This window comes from Plutella xylostella, chromosome 9, assembly GCF_932276165.1.
Source record: "Plutella xylostella chromosome 9, ilPluXylo3.1, whole genome shotgun sequence".
Lineage (NCBI taxonomy): Eukaryota > Metazoa > Arthropoda > Insecta > Lepidoptera > Plutellidae > Plutella > Plutella xylostella.
Window position 1 is genome coordinate 9,328,554 of NC_063989.1, and position 18,873 is coordinate 9,347,426.

Genomic DNA, 18,873 nt, shown 5'->3' on the forward strand with positions numbered 1-18,873 from the left:
GATATTATTTTGTAGATTATCTTTCCTTTTTACTACAGTGAAACAAGTGGAAAACATTAAAATGAACGTCCAGTTATTTATCTCAAATAACCCAAAAGTTTGCTTTAGAGATTCCTTCTACTATAAACGCATCATCTACATAGATAAGGTATCACATTCCACTCTATGAATTACTTATCTACATAAACTGTGTGATACTATAATTATAATAGATAACACTAATCATAGGCCTTATAAACAAACGAGCAAAGCCACTTTGTGCCATTTGAAAAATAACAGTAAACAATTGAGCATCAAACTGACTGTCGTTTTTATCATTTCCAGGGTTAAATATGACAATAAACAGTCATGGTGGGGCAGTGCTTGGTGCCCGGTTCTCTCCAGAACAGCGTCTGAGTGTACTCAATGCGATAGCCCATCCTGGCCTCCCGCATCCCTCACACACCACGCAACTCTCCAGCCCAAGGAATGAACCAATAGCGGGCCCCTCTGGCCTGCCACCTGTACAACAGGTTCCCTTGGTGAGTAAATAACCCTTCTCCGTGGTTTGAATTCATAAAAAATTGACATTTTATTAAATTTTTCCACTGAATGTGAAAGTCAAGTTTTAGTTCATTGGGTCTTCATAAGGCACACTCATATCCATAGTATGTAAGGAAGTAGATAGATACATATAAAAAAAAAAGTAGATTTACATTGGCTCAAAGGCATAGGATAACATCTGAAAGAAGAATGAAGTTTTTATCTAACAAAGTCCAGTTCAATGATCACCAGTCAATAAATTGTCTAGTGTTCACTGCTGGACATTGGCACCTCTTTATCAAATCAAAAATGTATGTGTCAGTGGCAAACACAAACACAAAGTGGATAACTATATACCCTTTTTTAACATCCTGTATAAAGTACACATTGATATTAGTTACTGTCACTCAGTGAAGCTCCATTCAGGCACCCACAAAAGGTAAAGTCAGAGAAAAGTAGATAAAGTTTATTAAAGTCAAAGAAATATTAGCATACCTAAAAGTAAGGCTAGCTAAGGCAAATCTGAAACTTAAATGAAAAGGAATGACAGAATATTTTATTTTTTCTATTATAAAACCTTACATCTTGAGTTTGTAAGAAAGTTGAAATCTACACATAAAGAGTGTTTCTTTAATATTATTTATTTGCTTGATTACAGTCATTGAAGAAAGAAGTGGATTGGGACAAGAACAATGATGACAAAGGCGGCGAGAGTGCCTCAGAGTACCGGATGCAACACGAATCTGTACGTATTTGATGTTGTGTGTCGTACGGTTAGATTATGTCATTGTGTAACAAGCTGTCTGTATGTAGATATTGGTTTTATTTATATTCTGTAACTTGTATTGGTTTAGTTTACAGTTGAGCTTTGTGATTTGACTCAGTCTTAATAAATGTTAAATGAGAAAGTATGATTTTGCATAAAGTGTGATATTACTTAAAAGAGGAATTCTCTTTAAATTATTTACTACACAAAGGCATCTTATTACACAACTGCAACATAAATATTTACTATTAAATTTTACAAATCTGTGTTAGTTAATACTAATAACGAAAATATACAATATGATTATATCTGTGGAATGAATACAAATACCTATGAGTATCAAAGACATAAGAGGAACTAAGTATTATAAAATTGAATGCTCGAAAGATTATGAGTCTTTATTTTGCGTGCGTTCAATTTAATTGATTAAGTTCGAAACTTAGGCGGACTTATAAATTATGAATGTATCGCTGAGTCCAGATAGCCTATGAATCTCACCTGAGATCTGTAATTTTTCTTGGTGATGTAGCTATTAAAGAATGTTTACATAAGTCAGAGTTGTTGCATGCATGTATTGTGTAATTTATGTGTGTATGGATATTTTGTATGGTTGTTTGAAATTATTATCATTAATGCTATTCACAATGTTGTCATGATTAAATAATAAAATGGTAGACAAGTAACATATTGTAGAGCAAACAGTAAGTTATGAGTCAATTCATTTATTATTTACTCATGATGGCATAACCAGAATAAATATATGGTATAATTAAATGGATAAACCTCCTTTCAATGATGAGTGTTAAATGTGCAGTAATAGTTGTTAGCGCTTGGTACAGTAGAAGTCACTGTTGTTGCATGCTTGATGTGCTCTGCTGTCCTCCACCGAGTATTATGCCTTGCTGTCAAGAAGTTGACCTTCATTTTTTTGGCCATTGTGTTTATCCATTCGTTTTTGTTTATTTTATTTATTGGGCAACGTTTAAACTTTGGCCACGTATATTGCATACGCTAGAGTAGGAATCGTTGATTCCGCCGCGCTCGCGATACCAGCCATTGCAACCCGTCCCCCGGTCTCCTGCACTAGGGCAAAAATGAGCGTCAACTTCTTAAAATTAGATAGTGGAACCTAAAACTTAACTGAGACTGCATCTCCATTTAGAAAGTAGAAGTAGAGACATTGCACAGTTTGCTCCGTGAGAGTTGAGACAAGCGAAAAGAAGTTGATGTTCTTTTTTGTCGTTGCAGGAGTACGAAGGGGGTGGGCGGGGGCGGGGGGAGGAGGCGGGGTTCCCGTGCATCCACTGCGGCGCGGCGTTCGCGCACCAGAGCAAGCTGACGCGGCACATCCTGACCACGCACACGCTGGACACGCTCAAGTACCGCGACGCCATCCTGGGCCGGCCGCTGCTGCCGCTGATGGGGCAGTTCCCGGAGCCCACGTACCTGTCCATGCCGCCCGAGGAGCCCGTCGACCTGGACATCGGGCCCGTCGACGGCAACGTCGTCCTCTGCAAGTTCTGCGGCAAAAGCTTCCCGGACGTTTCCTCGCTGATCGCCCACCTGCCGGTGCACACGGGCGACAGACCTTTCAAATGTGAATTCTGTGGAAAAGCGTTCAAGTTGCGGCATCATATGAAGGATCACTGTAGAGTGCATACAGGTAAGCTGGATTTTATTAAACAAGTGTAATGTTCGCGGTTGTGGATTTGGAGTTTAAGCGCATTTGTTCTTTTAGGTGAGAGGCCGTTTCGGTGTGTGCTGTGTGGCAAGACGTTCTCCCGATCGACCATACTGAAGGCTCACGAGAAGACTCACTATCCGAAGTATGCTCGGAAGTTTCTCTCGCCGAGTCCCGTGGATACTGAGGAGGAGAGTCCACATCAATGAGCCATGCCTCGGAGCAACCCCCAGCAGTCGTGGCTGGATTAGTCAATGGTGATCAGTGATAGCTAAATGAACAAACGGAGAACAATTGTAATTAGTTAAGAATGTGATTTACGCCGCAACTGTGATCTGAACGATATGAATAATATTTGATATTTCACTTAATAGATAAAATGTCTCACTAAAGTTGTTACTTCTCTTAGTTAAGTGAGCGATTCTCTTTTCGTTTTCTTGTTTTCGGTTTTATGCGTTACTTTTTTGTTTTAACTTTTCTGAGGTTAGGTGCTTTCGACACGCTTTAGGTAATTACGTAGTTACATTATTCTTAAACGAGACGGTTCGCGATGGCATAGCCAAAGTTAGATAGGGAAGTGAAACTTCTTTCTGTTTTTTTCTTTAAGACATCTTTCAAAATGTTACTGTCTATTTGCTTTTTATTAGAAATTGCGCGCATTTGTTTTAATTAAAATACGAAGGAGATTGCACAACAGACGTTAGATTTGAGCCTTGTACAAAACTTTAACCGTGTAAATTTGTAAAACATTTACTTGTTTTTATTACATTTTGTGCACTCTCCTTTTTATTTTTTAGAGCTTTCACTTCGTTTTAGTCGCCATTTCAAAGCTTTTCAAATAATGAAATAATTAAAAAGTTTGTAAAATTATTGCATTAATTTTAGATTGAGCATAACGTTTAGAGACTTGCATATTTATTATTATATTATAGATTGTGTCTCAGATTTGATTTAAAAAACCAAAATAAAGATTGACGAGTGCTTTAATGAATATTTTAGAAACCATAGTTAAATTGCACTCAGCATAGTCTGTAATACAAGTTAGGATTTGAGATTTTTACTAATTTTATGACCTCCGAGGTAAAATAAAGTAAAAAGCACGCTCCCCTAAGGTAATTCAAAAGCAATATTATGACATATAAATGTAAATAAATATATAGTTTGATAATACGGGATTTTTAGGAAATTTATTAGAACATAATGCTTCGGTAGGAGTCTAGGGTCGGGCGTGTAAATTGTGTGATCTTGGAAATCAAAGCTTTAAACATTCTATCAGTTTTAACACTAATCTGCGTCAGCTTGGGCCTTATACCTTTATTTTTTATTTGAAAAAATATTTTAAAGTATATGCCAATACCTACTCAACTCATTTTAGCTTCGTAATCGTAATAGTCATGTTTAACAAATTTTTACTAAAATTTTACATTGTGGCATGTGCAATTGTACATTATCATAATGGTTTCTTTTAATGCCATCATTTCTTCATCATAATTTACATAATAATTTATATTATCTTAATTTTATATATTTTTACATAACATCCATAAGTGTATGGCCCAACTAGACGCAGATATTGAGTTTGTAGTTGAATGATGAATGCCGTAGCCTGCCGTGATTGGTGGAATCTATCAACCGACACGCATTCCCAACTTCACACAAATCAAATATTTAAACATATTTTCATAGCACAATTTTGTTTTAAACTTCGTGCAGGATTTCGATCGTTCTCATCGATTGAAACAAATGTTTATTTTGATGATGTACCTGACAATGGTCCAAATCCTGCTCCTCCACAAATACTGTGTTCAAGAAATATTACAGAGTCGTATACAGGGATATTTTATGGTTCATTTTCGTTTGACACAAACTTCAAAGTATTTATTTTCACACAAGTTAATATAGTAAATTTACAGTTAATAGAAACACGAGTTTTATATATTGCGCATTATTGAAGTAGGTATGATACTTGTTTTTTCGGAAATATTCGAATGTGCTCGTGGCACCCTAGAAGAGTTTCCTATAATTCGAATTGTTAGATAGACGTACCTACGAAAATAATGTGTTTTATATAAAAATACTTTTCAACACAAATTATATTATCTAGTTCTTAAACAGTATGTACCTACGTAAATGAGATTTTATTATATTCATCACAATACAAATTATTTTTATTTTAAAGCTTTGATTTGGAACTGATTGCGTGTTGGCTCACTTTAGTCTGTAAGTATTTTCATAGTAAATTTTAAACTTCTTTGGAGCTTAATATGCCGTCGGTACTCAGGGGTTTAGAACTTAAAATATCATCATGTAAAAGGTGCTATTGGTCGAAAATTTGGAGTCTGTAAAATCGACTGGAACTTTTAAGGACATATCATGAAATTTTATCCTTTTCCGTTCGCAGTGTCTGAGTGGCTTTCTTATAGTTTTCAAAATTGAGTAAGTAAGTCGGGTGTCATTGAGGGAGGGCTGTGATAGTAAGAGTAAGGCCATTACAACTGGGAGTAACAAGTAAAAATTATGATCTTGTCAAATGTGATTTACAAAGGCTTGGTGTTCGGATAGCTATGTATAGATTTTTTATACACTCACTTACCTAATGTTAGGAAAATTTTAGGTAATCTATTTAAAATTTCGGTCAAAATTGTTTTTAGTTGGTAAGTTAAAGGCATTTATGATAATGTTAAAGTTGGCTGTAGATGCCTACGTGATTGGCATACAAATGTTAAAGTGAGCTAGGTAAGGGGAGATCTCATAGCTTTAGGGACTGAATTAGAATTTAGGGACTTTCTTAAATTGAATTGAAAATTTAGAAATAGGTGGTTTTAACCAATCCGTTTTATGTACTTATTTTAATCTTTAAAAAATGATTTTGCATTTCATTCCAAAGGTATTATGAGTCAGTTTGTATAGCCACTTATATTAAACTTAGGTACATACTTTAATTTATTGTAGTGTCATCTTCAATTTAAGAAGCATTACAAATATACATTAAATTATTATTACCCTGAGTACCGCGGTATATTGAGCGAATGTTGAGATTTTGGCCATTCATTTAAACAGTGTCAGTGTAGATTTAGACGAAATTAGCGATTGATTCTCTTTTGTTCACTTCATTACTATGCACTACTCAGGAAATGAAAGCCTTATTTCTATACAAATGTATATTAATTTAACTACTATTATCTCTTCAATATTGTTACTGTTGTATCGTGTAATACCTTTTAATGTTTTGATTATTCTATTGAGATGCACAATAAACTTTAAGTCGTGGATGACTCTTCCAGTCATATTAGATTGAATCAAGCCTGAGTGGTGCAAAATCATAATTCATGGTGCACTTTTGACACGATGACATTCCAAATAGAATCAATGTTTCTATTTCACATACTATGTTAAACTACTTATATGTTCGAATTTTTCAAAATTGATATTGTTCTACGTTCAACTTTTAGATGTACTCTAGCGAAAAGACGGGAATACAAAATTAAACGAGGTCTATTAATAAAGTCACATGTAAACTAGAGATAGATTGGTAGATGCGCTACATCCCGGATATAGTTCAAAGTAAACCTAAAAGCAATAATAGATATTATATAAAATAATGCAACACGAATGTTCGGATTTGAAGAGCTGCACTCAGTTTATTTTCCCGAAGTCGAACGTTACCAAACAATATAGCAGTATATAAACCTTCATTAATGTTCCTCTTCTTGTTTTAAGAAAGATAAGAATATTTACAATTTACATGAATAAATATAGCAATAAATAAATGGTTAATGATGTAACGAATTATCAAATTTGTACGAGTTTTTATCGAAATAGTTTTTTATAATAGAACAGAATGCAGTTGAAAATACGCTATTTTGTTTCCTAAACTTTCAGAGGTACTATTTATTAAATAATGATATTGATAGAATATATTCTATGTATTGACGTGTATATAGGCAGTGCGACGTTGTTAGTGAATTTTAATATACACAAGCAATAGCAGTTACAGAGTTCCCCACAAGTGCAGTTATTCAAATTTCAACATTTCCAACACAACCCTGCGGAGCACACGCCCTAGAATAAATATATAATATAAATAATTATATATATTACAGATTTATGTAGTTAAAAGACGTGTTAAGTAACGAGCATGGTAATTATTAAGGAAACACTAGCACGATGAAATTATGTGTTGAAATATTATAGATACTACGTAGGTTCATTTTTATATCATAAATTGTGACCACAGTTTTATATTTAGAGTGCCTCTGCCTATACAAGACTTATATAAGGCTGCAAATCACGGAATATATATGTAGCGAATGAACTATAGACAAAAAATAATGTAATTTTATGGTGAAAATTGTAAATTGCGTTATGATATGTGAAACAATGTTGGTTCTTTCAGTTGCAGCTGTTTCACCACCTTGTTATAATAATATGTAGTATGCGCATTCCAATCTGTAAGATCTTATGTAAAGTAACGCCCTTTCATATTTTATGTTCTTGACCAATGTAACGATAGATTAATTATTTATTTGTTTAGTCTAAGATGTATAATTAAGTTTCGTCCAACTTGAAGTTGATAGTAAGCTTTCACTTAGAGTTTAATTATATTACGTTATGTACCGTTTGTTAAGTGGCATACCTAAATATAGAACTTATATTGCAATTTTTCTAAGTTCCTGTAGGCTATTAATTATTATTGTATTGGTACAATTTGTTTTAGTGTGTTTATTATTAAATTATATTCAGCACAAGTTCAAATAACGTAAGTCCACTTAATCATAGAGCTTAATCATTGTTTCTTCGAGGAATCAATAATGATTTTTCCTAAGCTGTTTTATTTAACATTGATTGTTGACATTTTAGATTAGATAGAGTCTGTGTTGCCTTTAACATTATCGATAGTGTATCCCCCGAGCGGCGCAGTTTTGTTGAATCAGTTATTAACCTAATAAAAGTGTAGTTTAATATCAAACCGATCGAGGATCAAAATCCGTGAAAGTCTCGTCAATTGAACAACAGTCTTGACCCTTCGCTGTCGATCACTGTAACCCTTGAAACAAATATAAGCATATCATAGCTGTAAAAATACAATTTTGACAAATAAAAGCTCTACAATCATTACAGAACTGTTTTTTCACTTTATCACCCTGTCGTCCGTCCTTCAGCTCTCAAGGTATGTATCGACCCAGTCCTTCATTGTTCACCACCGCCGTCCTCGTAACTCAAGTAGTAAGTAGTGTGTGTTTGTTATGCAGATGTGCCTGGATATGTCTCTGCGCGGGCCGGGCGCGGCGGCGGCGGCGGCGGTGGCGGCGGGGGCGGGGGGCGCGCTGTGGTCGCCGCTGCTGGCGCTGCACGCGTGCCGCCTGCGCCGCTACCTCAGCGACGACTGCGCGGCGCCGCGCCACGACGAGCGCCGGCGCTGCGCCGTGTGCCTCGCCGCCTTTCCCTCCGCCTGGCTGCTGGAGCGCCACGCCGCGCTGCAGCACGCCGCCTGCGCCCCCGGCGACGACAAGCCCTTCGTGTGCGAGCAGTGCGGCCAGAGCTACCGCTACCGCTCCGCCTACGTCAAGCACCGCGAGCAGAACCACCGCGCGCGCCTGCCCGCCGACAAGCTGTTCACGTGCGACGTCTGCGGCATGCAGTTCCGCTACCTCAAGTCCTTCAAGAAGCACCGCCTCAACCACACGCTGGAGCGCCTGCACACCAAGACGGGCGAGGAGGAGCGCGTGACCAGCACGGACGAGCACCGCGAGCTGGACCTGTCGCTGCGCCGCGCGCGCTCGCCCGACGACCAGGACTCCACCGTGGACTCCAACGGGCCCAGCGACTCCATCGTGACCGTGGACGACTCCACGGACTGCCGCAACTCGAGCGCGGGCGAGGGCGAGGCGGCGGACGAGCGGCGGCGCGCGCCCGTGTCCTTCGCCTCCGTGAGCTCCATGGCCGACAGCTCGGAGGCGGAGGGCGCGGCGGGGGCAGGCACGGGGGGCGCGGGGGGCGCGGCGCTGCTGGGGCTGCTGGCCGGGGACGAGCGGCAGCGCGAGCGCGAGCGCCGGTTCGCGTGCCCGTTCTGCGGCAAGTGCGTGCGCTCCAAGGAGAACCTGAAGCTGCACGTGCGCAAGCACACGGGCGAGCGCCCCTTCGTGTGCCTGTTCTGCGGGCGCGCGTTCGGCGGCAAGTCGGACCTGACGCGCCACCTGCGCATCCACACCGGCGAGCGCCCCTACCACTGCGAGGCGTGCGGCAAGTGCTTCGCGCGCGCCGACTACCTGTCCAAGCACCTCACCACGCACGTGCACAACGCGCGCTGAACAAGAGAAGGCGGCACCACATAACCAGATATTTTTTAAAGGTTTTTAATCTTTACACGTTTGAATATTAAGCAGGTTTAATTAGATATCTACAGGACTGTTTTCTTTTTTGGAGTGGTTTATAATAGGTTGTTAAATAATTTTCGATATTTATTATACCAGATAGCGAATAATAGACGGCGCGACGCGTCCGTACCCTAAGCAATATGACAGATGATAGACTAATTTCATATACCTACTTCCCGAGTGCATAATGTGTACAATATTTTCTGAGATTCATACAGTGCGGTTCTGTTCATTTGTGTCGAGTGCAAACTGCGACCGCAATATTGCGTTTTTATAGTTACGTTTTTTACATCGTCTACCTAAAACTCAAAATTAATTTGCAATTTACTGACGACTGAAATATACGTCGCACAAACGTATACCATCCGAGGAATCTGTCCGGCATCATTTAATAATGCAACCAGTCAATTCTATTGTAAGTTAGTATATATTTGCAAATTGATTTTGTATGAAAATACATCGGTGGTTGGAGATCTATTTCGGCGCAACAATACTTAATTTTCCCGGTGCGATAAAAACTTTAGTGCTCAGTGGATACTGGGGCCCATGCGCGCCGGTTGTGTGAAATGAGGGCGATTACCGGAATAGCACCATTATTGTTTGGCGTAGTTCTGGTGCCCTATTACAAGATCCCTTTCTTTCTGACCAATCGACTAACGCAATATGTGACGGGTGATAGTGTAGCGTGCTAAATGACCGTTCGACTCAGAGTGAGCATTACCGCGGGACGATTTCGTTCAAGTTCATTCGCCATATTTTTGTACACCCAAATATTTTATAAGAAGACTCATTCCAATAAAATGAACTAGGCAATTGATAGTCGTGAAGATAGGTAAGTAGATGAATGCAAAAGCTGTGATTCGTACGATTTAAGACCAGTCAAGTTTTAGGACATCGAAAAATGTTTTATGTAATTTAATATAAAATTTAAAATAAATGTTATTAGATATTAAAATAATTTTAGTGTTAAGAAATCTCTCTGTGCCAAATTATTGTACCTCATAAACGCATAAAGTGACGTTGTAGATAAACTAATTATTTATCAAGACTTGTTTTATAACATTTCTCTTGTAACACAGTAAAGCCATCCAAAGAATGTCTGCCAGTACCGAGGTTCAGTTAGGTTGTAGTCGGGAGACGAGCCACATCGCTTCCAATTTTGCTGAAATAGAACCTATTTATTTATTTCTTTACGTCAGCTGAATGGGTTCACTCCAGATTGTGACAATACCTATCTACCGCGATAACGACTTAAACTCTTTTCAATAGAGTCGTGATACCATGTTGGTCAAGAAAACAATCACCCAAGAAAATTGTAGAAAGAAAAAGTTGGAACACAATCCTCCCCCCGAGCTCAAGGGGTGACAACTTTTGGTATGTTTATCTTCTAACTAGCCCAAATAAAGTAACGAAGACAAAAATTGAGTTCCAAGACTTTCCTATTACAATTTTTCCTATACTGGCCTAATGGTATCTCATGTAGCGAATGTATAAAGCTGGAGTGAGCCCCTGGTCAGTGTATATTTCTCTACAGTTCATTTAAATAATGTTTTATATGCCGGAACATTCATTGGTCAAAGGAACTTTTCTTTGGTTAACTCCATTTATAAATAGGTACCTACACGATTGGATAGGTAATGTCTATATCCGCTGCATATATATACATACTTAGGTACTAACATTTACTGTGCCGTGAGTCCGTTATATACACATACAACTTTTACCATTAACATTAATGGCCAATTTATCTTCTTAGGATGAATCATAACTGCCGTCATTGTGATAAACTAGAAGTCTATACAACTAATTATATTGAAGAATTATATTATTTTTACAGTTATTTTAACCGCAGGAATATTTTACCCCAGATATTTGCCACATTTTAAAATAGCCCAAATACTCATATATTTTTGATACAAAGTTAAATAGTACTTAAGTGCGTATATTTAAGGATCATCTGCAATAAATTGAAACAACGATATTATATTCTTACTTAACAAATTATATTATTATTATTATTCATAATAGTTACAGTCATATTTCATATTTTAAATATAACGTTCACATATTGTCAATTAAGATTTTAATATAGGATAAGGTAAGTAACCTATGTCTATTACAAAATATATACCTACCTATTCCAAATAAAATGACTGCAGATTTAAAAGTACTTAACAAATTAATCATGATGTTTCGTTCACGTTATTTTCAAAGAGGAGTTTACTTTTAAATCTGTCGTTTTGCGAACTCATGGCACAGTAAATTTTAGTAAACTTACGCAATAGAATTATATTGATATTTATTTACAACATTACAGACGTAAGTACACAAATACTGGCCGCCCAAAGTAATTAATAATTATACAGAAACTAGCCGAATACAACGAAGAAATATTGCAGAAGATTAATAACTATTTTTAATTATTTGTCATTAGAATTGTTTACAATATTATAACTGATTTTAAATCCAACAGTTTATTCTTACGTGTAACGTGTTAGATAATAGTTAAATAACTTTTTTAATGTAATAGCCAGAGGGATATATTATACTGTTTAGGTAGTCAAAAACATTTAGTATAAATGGGAAGCAATACTCTGAATTATAATTTTTATCTTACTTAATTAAATACTTAAGTTAAACGGTGCAGTGTAAACACGACCAACAAAATTCAAATTCTAGAATTCTTAAGTTCGTAGGTCTCTGTAGGTCGGTCCTTATTATATGAAGTGATTTAAGTTTCCGCCACTAGAGGGCCAGATCCACTTTGGGCCCACTCATAATTTACTAGCAGTTGACCCACTGTCTAATAAAAGTACCGCGACATTGAAATTTACGATGCAAAGCCCGGCCCATACCCGCGCATCAAAAATGTATGGCGGCGCATCTTGACCCGGCCCTTGGCCGAGGCTCGCTCCCATATATATGAAATTATGAGAGCATAAGCCGAACTTAATGTAAATTTTTAATCTCGTGTGGTTTTTGGCTGATGTTCGCGGGTCTCAGCTGGCTGGCCCAGGGACCTCCGTGTTTCCGTGTTTCCACTGTACCATCTTACACTTGTACAACGCTACCATCGAAATAAACAATGAAATTCATAAAATTGTGTATATTGTAGATATTTTTCATAATATTCAAAATTGATGTTGACTGTTTTTATATTTGTAGTAGTCATTTGATGTTGTGGTGTCATTTAGTGTCTTAATAGCCTGTAAGTTCTTTTACCATCCAAAGTTACTTCATAATAATAACACACAAGAATGTTTCTCTATTTTATTCTCAATATTATACAGTTTTATAGGTATTATAAATACTTTTTTTTAAGTAGCGTGCGATAATTAACTTTGGATGGAAAAATGATTTGAATTTTCTTAGTCTTAATATCGGTGTGGAATTCTTTATATCCGTTCATGTAACATACTTTATATTCAAATATTTAATTATTAACAGAAAAAAAAACAAATTATATTGAGCATAGCAATGGAATGTAAATAAGTGAGTGCTAACCAGGTCAAATGTGATAAATTAGGGTCTAAGTCTAAATTATTTTTCATTCAAATTCTATTATTTCAGTAACTGAATTGTGTTAACTTGTAGTAAGCAACTCTCATTTTTCTGATCATACATTATAAACCATTTAAAAAGAAGAAAGACTACTAGAAAATGAAAACTATTGAGAATGCCAGGTTGAATGAACACGATACAATAGGAATACAATCAAGTTATTAAATAATTATACAGCTGACAACTTTAAATTTATAACGCACAATTTGAAAAGGTACTGAGTACTAATCGGTTAAACGCAAACATAATATACTTATTATAATGTTTATATATCTCCGTCCATTAAATATATATTTTCTAGTACGTTGTGGCTAACTTATACACAAACTTAATATTTTTACTCTACGCAAATTGAAGTGATTTGAACCTGGCTCTCAAAGGTTTTAATGAAATAAAAGGGTTTTATTTTTAATGAGTCTGTTGATGTATGTACTTTAGATTTTTATACGTCGGTTCCCAATAAATTTGTATGTAGAATAATTTTATGATAATTTGGTTTATTTTATAATCTGGAAAAAAAAGTGCTCAAATCGCAGTGTTAATGATTGTATTAAAAATCGTCTTTATTCTATGAAGTCCTTCGTTAATCTGTTCCATAGATGCTTCTTTATCATTTCGTTTTTTATGTCTATATTTTCATATTTATTAGTGTGCATCTGAAATATAATGTAGAAATCTAGATTTCACGGTTCGAAATGAGTGAAAATTGTCAGGTCCGCAAATGATCAGAAGGCTATTGGTAAGATTGCGAAATACCTAGGTAGAGAAAATAATTGTGATATTATTTTAAGGATGGATCGGTGAAAGTATAAACCGGTGGGACATCGGGTCGGGACTGATTTTCGGATAGCGAGTTATGTAGGCCGTAACCCAGTCAATAATAAGTAAACTAAGGGTTGATTTTAACATTTTAAAAAGCCAAACACATTCATAATGTAGCTCTTAAATGGTAAGAAAGTTTATTTAATTTTAAATCGTACTATCGTAAACGAAATCTTTTATATACCTTGTGCATTGTTTTTCAGATGTTGTAATGATTTTTATACATTATGAATATACAACATTGTATAGAGGTAAGTGTAGATATTGTAGAGGGGTCTTTTAACCGAGTGGTGCTAACAATGTGTAAAATGATATGTGATAGAAATGCTCTTCAGAGAATTTTTTATTTATTGATGCTTCCATAGTATATAATGTACACTCAGACAAGTTTTTGAATCAGACTTCATAAGTTACTCAACGTTTTATGACAATTTTAACCAAAGGGCACGTTCAATTTATTTTATTTCAGCGACAACGCTGATGTAAAATAAAATTTGGTGTTGCAGTATTTACTTTTACAGTTGACGAAACATAAAGAATAATCATGAAAACTTCAGCAATTTCATTGTATACCGTAATTGGTGAAGTTTTGCTGATTAATGAATGTATGACTTGTCTAGTTTATTGAAATGAAGATGTACTCATTGTTAGTTAGATAATTTTTACACGGATCAAGGAACGGAAGTTTTCGATTACACTGAATCTATGAAATTATTTGATTTCTTTCTGTTATAATTACAACACTTTATAAATTTAAATAATTGAAAGAAGGTGTAATTCATTATTTGATTTCCAACAAGGTTTTTCTGTAAGTTTATTCAGTGTTTGATTCATTAGTAGGTAGGCACGTTTATTTTTAATTGAATTAATAATTTTTGTTCCATGTAACAATGATCCATACCTTATAATATAGTTTCTAAATCGACTTAAATCAAAATATGGATATTATTTATGTTATACTTAACTCAATCGAATTGTTTTCTTATTTATATTTAAAATAATATAATGAATATGAGTATAAGTGGTGGCAAATGTTTTTATAAACTTTCAAACTATTGGAAAACTATATTTTTCTTACCAGGTATTTTGGTTATGTTAGTATGGTCTCCAATATCTGTTTTATAGTAACTAATTTATTTTATATTTTAACGTTTATTATTTAAAATAAAACACACACGCATATTCAAATTGCAGTATATGGACCCGGGTTTACACGTTTAGTGTGGATGTGAAAATGAGTTTGGGAATGATAAATTGATTTGTAAAAATAATTAAATTGAGGACAAATTTAGGAAAAGTCCAATTACTTTCTAAAATTCTTGTCCATTGTCCAGACTTAGGTATAGTTTCATATTTTGGATGTGTATTATACAATCTAAATTTAACGCTATGGTGTAATATTCATTTAATATTGATGTGCAAAATTATAGTAAATGACTTGGAGGTCTAAAAATAAGAAGAAAAAAAAGACAAAAATACTTTACGAAATTTCTAAATGTGCAATAAAATATGTGTGTTGTAGTGTATTCATTAGGCGTAAAAATTTAATATAACTGCAAAGCCACGGTCACTGTAGTTGCAAAAACCCGGTGTTTTTGATAGTAAAGTGTAATTGAAGAAGACTCGAGTGTCCTGATCTCAGCCTACAGTGGCCGCGGCCGTGCGGACTAATATGGATATTTGGCACTTTAAAAAGGCACACTTTCCTATTATAATATAAAGTTTGAAATCGTGTTGAAAATGGATTTGTTGGTAATTAATTTCTTAACGAAATATATTTGTTTCATTAATTGTTGAGGTTTTATTTATCTCCTTTTTTCCTTATTCACATTGATGTCTATCAATATTAATAATAAACCTGTTATAGGTAGCTATGATTAATTATAGTACGTAGGTACTTACTTAAGAATTAAATAGCACATAGTTCATTTACCTATTAATTGTATAACGGTTTTAAGAAACTCTACCAACTCTTACCCAAAAGTACTTAATTGAGGACAAACTAACCTTGGCCCTTTTCAGCACTTTCAGGGCGACAAAAAAAGAGCCACAATGAATTATTCAAACGAATCAAACGAGACTTTTCGGAGTTGCATTTTTCCTTATACATATCCCTTAATTTTCATTCCCTTATTTATCCTTTAAACGGCGCATTGACAATCGAAGAGGTTTGATCTCTGTGGCTGATAGAATAAATTAGAATAGAATATGATTTAAATATTTTATTTGGACAGTAGTTGTGAGCTTACGCTTTCCAATATTATCGATTATTAGATTAATGCAAGCCTACGGCGGCGTAGCAAGGTGTTTCAGTTGACTACGCCGTAGCCCGTAGCTACTTATTAAAATAAAAATACTTATAAAATAATCATAAAGTGATAGTGGTAGATGTGGTATTTTTCTAGGTAAGTATCTACTGGAATCTTGCAGCTAGTGTATTCAGTAGGTATAGGTACCCTGTGGCGATATTGTCTTACTGCCTTCCTCCTACTTATTGAATTTTGAAAATAAAGAAGAGTATCAAAAGCAGCTGATTCATAGTAACAATAGATAAACCATACCACCACATTCCAGAGTTGATCCCAAGATGTGAGTTGATCGGTATGGGTATAGGTATGACGATTACGAGATGCATTCACCCATCATGGCAAACGTCACTTATAAAATTGTACACTTTATACTCTCTTGCTAATAGGTCTGTACTGTATATGTTACTGTAAAAGCCCGAACAACGGTAAATCCTAGGATTTACCAGTAAATCTTAGGATTTACCAACATGAGTTGGTAAATGTAAGGATTTGTGAAAATGGGTCATTTATTTCGGGCTTTTACCATTAAAATTTGGTAAATGCTAGGTTTTACCACTGACACCTAGTAAAAGTTGGTTTTGGGAATAAAACAAAGATTAATTATTACCTATTCATTTATTTCAATCAAAAACTTAAATTATTTTCTTTCAGAATTTATATAATTTTTTATGAACAGTCATTTTAAAACCTTTAAATCAACATTATTATTTTAACAATGTGTAATAATCACATATTTTTCTTTTTGTAATTATTATCCATCTCTATATTATTTCCTAATTAGTTAAAATTAAAACTATTAAAATGTCTTCTCAAAAACATAACAGAATCGATATTATATATTTTTTTTTGTTAATTATTGGCATTTATTAGTAAGTACAGAAATATACTTGTTGAAAACAAATTAGCTTGTAACTTAACAAATAAATTGAGAAAAAAACAAAAGATAATTACCTAGCTATTATTAGAGATAGGTAGCTAGGTTAAAAAAATACTTGTTACAACACGGAGTGCTGTTATGGCATTTTGAAGTACAAAGTAATCCTGATGACTTGCAAGTGCATTTCTTGTCGCCGACGTTTTCAAGCCGCCCGAAGGCCTCTGACTAGGCTTAACGAATGCTGCCGAAGCAGCAACCGGGACCCACGGCTTAACGTGCCATCCGAAGCACGAAAGCATCCAGAAAAGAACCACTTGAAATCGGTCCCCCATCCAATGGCTGACCATGCTGGTTGTTGCTAAACCTCAGTGATCAGTTACGATCACTGAAGCCCGCTCGACTACGGAGGTTATAAGTTATAACCTGGCTTTTTCAACATTTACCGTGCCTTAATGTAAATCCTAAGATTTACCAAGTGAATAGTGGTAAAAGTGCGAATCGCAAAATCTTTCGGGCTTTTACCATTAAGAGTTGGTAAATCTTAGGTTTTACGCGAAAAATCTTAGGATTTACCGTTGTTCGGGCTTTTACAGTAACATATACACTATAAAATACAGTGGGTAAATCAAAACAAAAATGCGGTGTGAATAAACCTTACACGTTCCCGCCGAAAATGTGATTTTCCGGAAATTGTTCAAACGAGTTTCAGACAAAACTTATTTCTTTTCCTTGTGTTGCGAACATTGCAAAGTTTGGAAACACATTATTACTATGTTGTCTCCTTGTTTTTCTTAGTTTCACATATATGTAAATGGGTACAAACGTAGAGAGAGTGGAGTCCGTCATAGCTTACTTAGCAATGGGTAAAGAAACAGAGAAAGAGAGAGTTTATTTTTCGTCTTAAAGTTTTGATGCATCTACGTAACTATGCATAGATACACATGCATACGTAGATGCATCATATCGTATGCATGTGTATCTGACAGATAGATAGATCTTCATACTAGATACATAATAGACAAAACACCCAGTTTTCCGATTTCATTATGATTTTTGTTTTACGAACGGTTAAGGATGATGGAGAGTGTTTCCATCAAAACCATCAGCCGTAAAAAAGTTTCAACTGTCTTAACTTCAGTTACACTGACATAAGAGGTATAGGAGGATTAAAACGAAGTAGGTACAGTGTCACAAGCGTCGAAAACGAGCCGCTGGACTAAGCTGGAGAGAGGCCAAAAGTACAGCCGAAGATAGGCGGAAGTGGCGGACGTTAGTGGAGACCCTCTGCACCTCTGGGGTGCCATAGGAGTTAGGACTGCAACAACAACAGTGTCACAAACTTATCTGTTCCGGTGACAGCTCACGTAAATGTGTAATATTTCTTCATATTATAACATTTTAAGTTTGCCAGTAGTGGTAATTTCAATAAACCCATATAATCTATATCAATTAGTAAATAATGAGATATGGATCAATTTAGTTCGCTCTCACCAGAACAGATAAGTTTGTCGCACTGTAAGAAGGTATGCACCGTACCGACTTGTCGATAATAAATATGAAACAGCTACTTATTACCTGGCCGCCTCGCCGGGCGATTCGTATTTCTTGTCTCGTTTTGCCACGTGACGGCAGCACGGCTGGTGAATGCTAAGCAGAGGGGCTATTCAGTACACGATCGAAACAACCGCTTTATTAAATACTATTTGACTCCTTTGTTCTATAATATTATAGGGGTATGAAATTGCCGATTTTCAGTTGCACATAAGTATAAAACCGTATTCTTTTCAAACGAGGGCTTGCAGTCTTTTGCAGTTTTTTTTGTTGATAAAATACAGAATTTGTGCTTTAACTTTCAATTGTTTATTTTTATTCAGCTTTTACAATTAAATGTGTCATTAGGTACCCTTCTAATATAATGATGCAAATACCTCTCTCCTTCGATCTAGTTACTTATATTT

General features: G+C 35.7%; 1 protein-coding gene across 3 annotated transcripts in view; it reads left to right on the forward strand.

Annotated features, from left to right (window-relative positions):
- LOC105383999 overlaps positions 1 to 15,519 on the forward strand; it is a 32,695-nt gene extending 17,176 nt beyond the window's left edge. For all 3 annotated transcript variants that reach the window (XM_038108556.2, XM_038108561.2, XM_038108549.2), the window contains exons 5-7: positions 325 to 521; positions 1,181 to 1,267; positions 8,222 to 15,519. In XM_038108556.2, coding sequence (XP_037964484.2) covers positions 325 to 521; positions 1,181 to 1,267; positions 8,222 to 9,280 — 1,343 coding nt within the window. In that variant the 3' untranslated portion in view covers positions 9,281 to 15,519. The remainder of the gene's footprint in view (positions 1 to 324; positions 522 to 1,180; positions 1,268 to 8,221) is intronic.
- Positions 15,520 to 18,873: the final 3,354 nt, after the last annotated feature.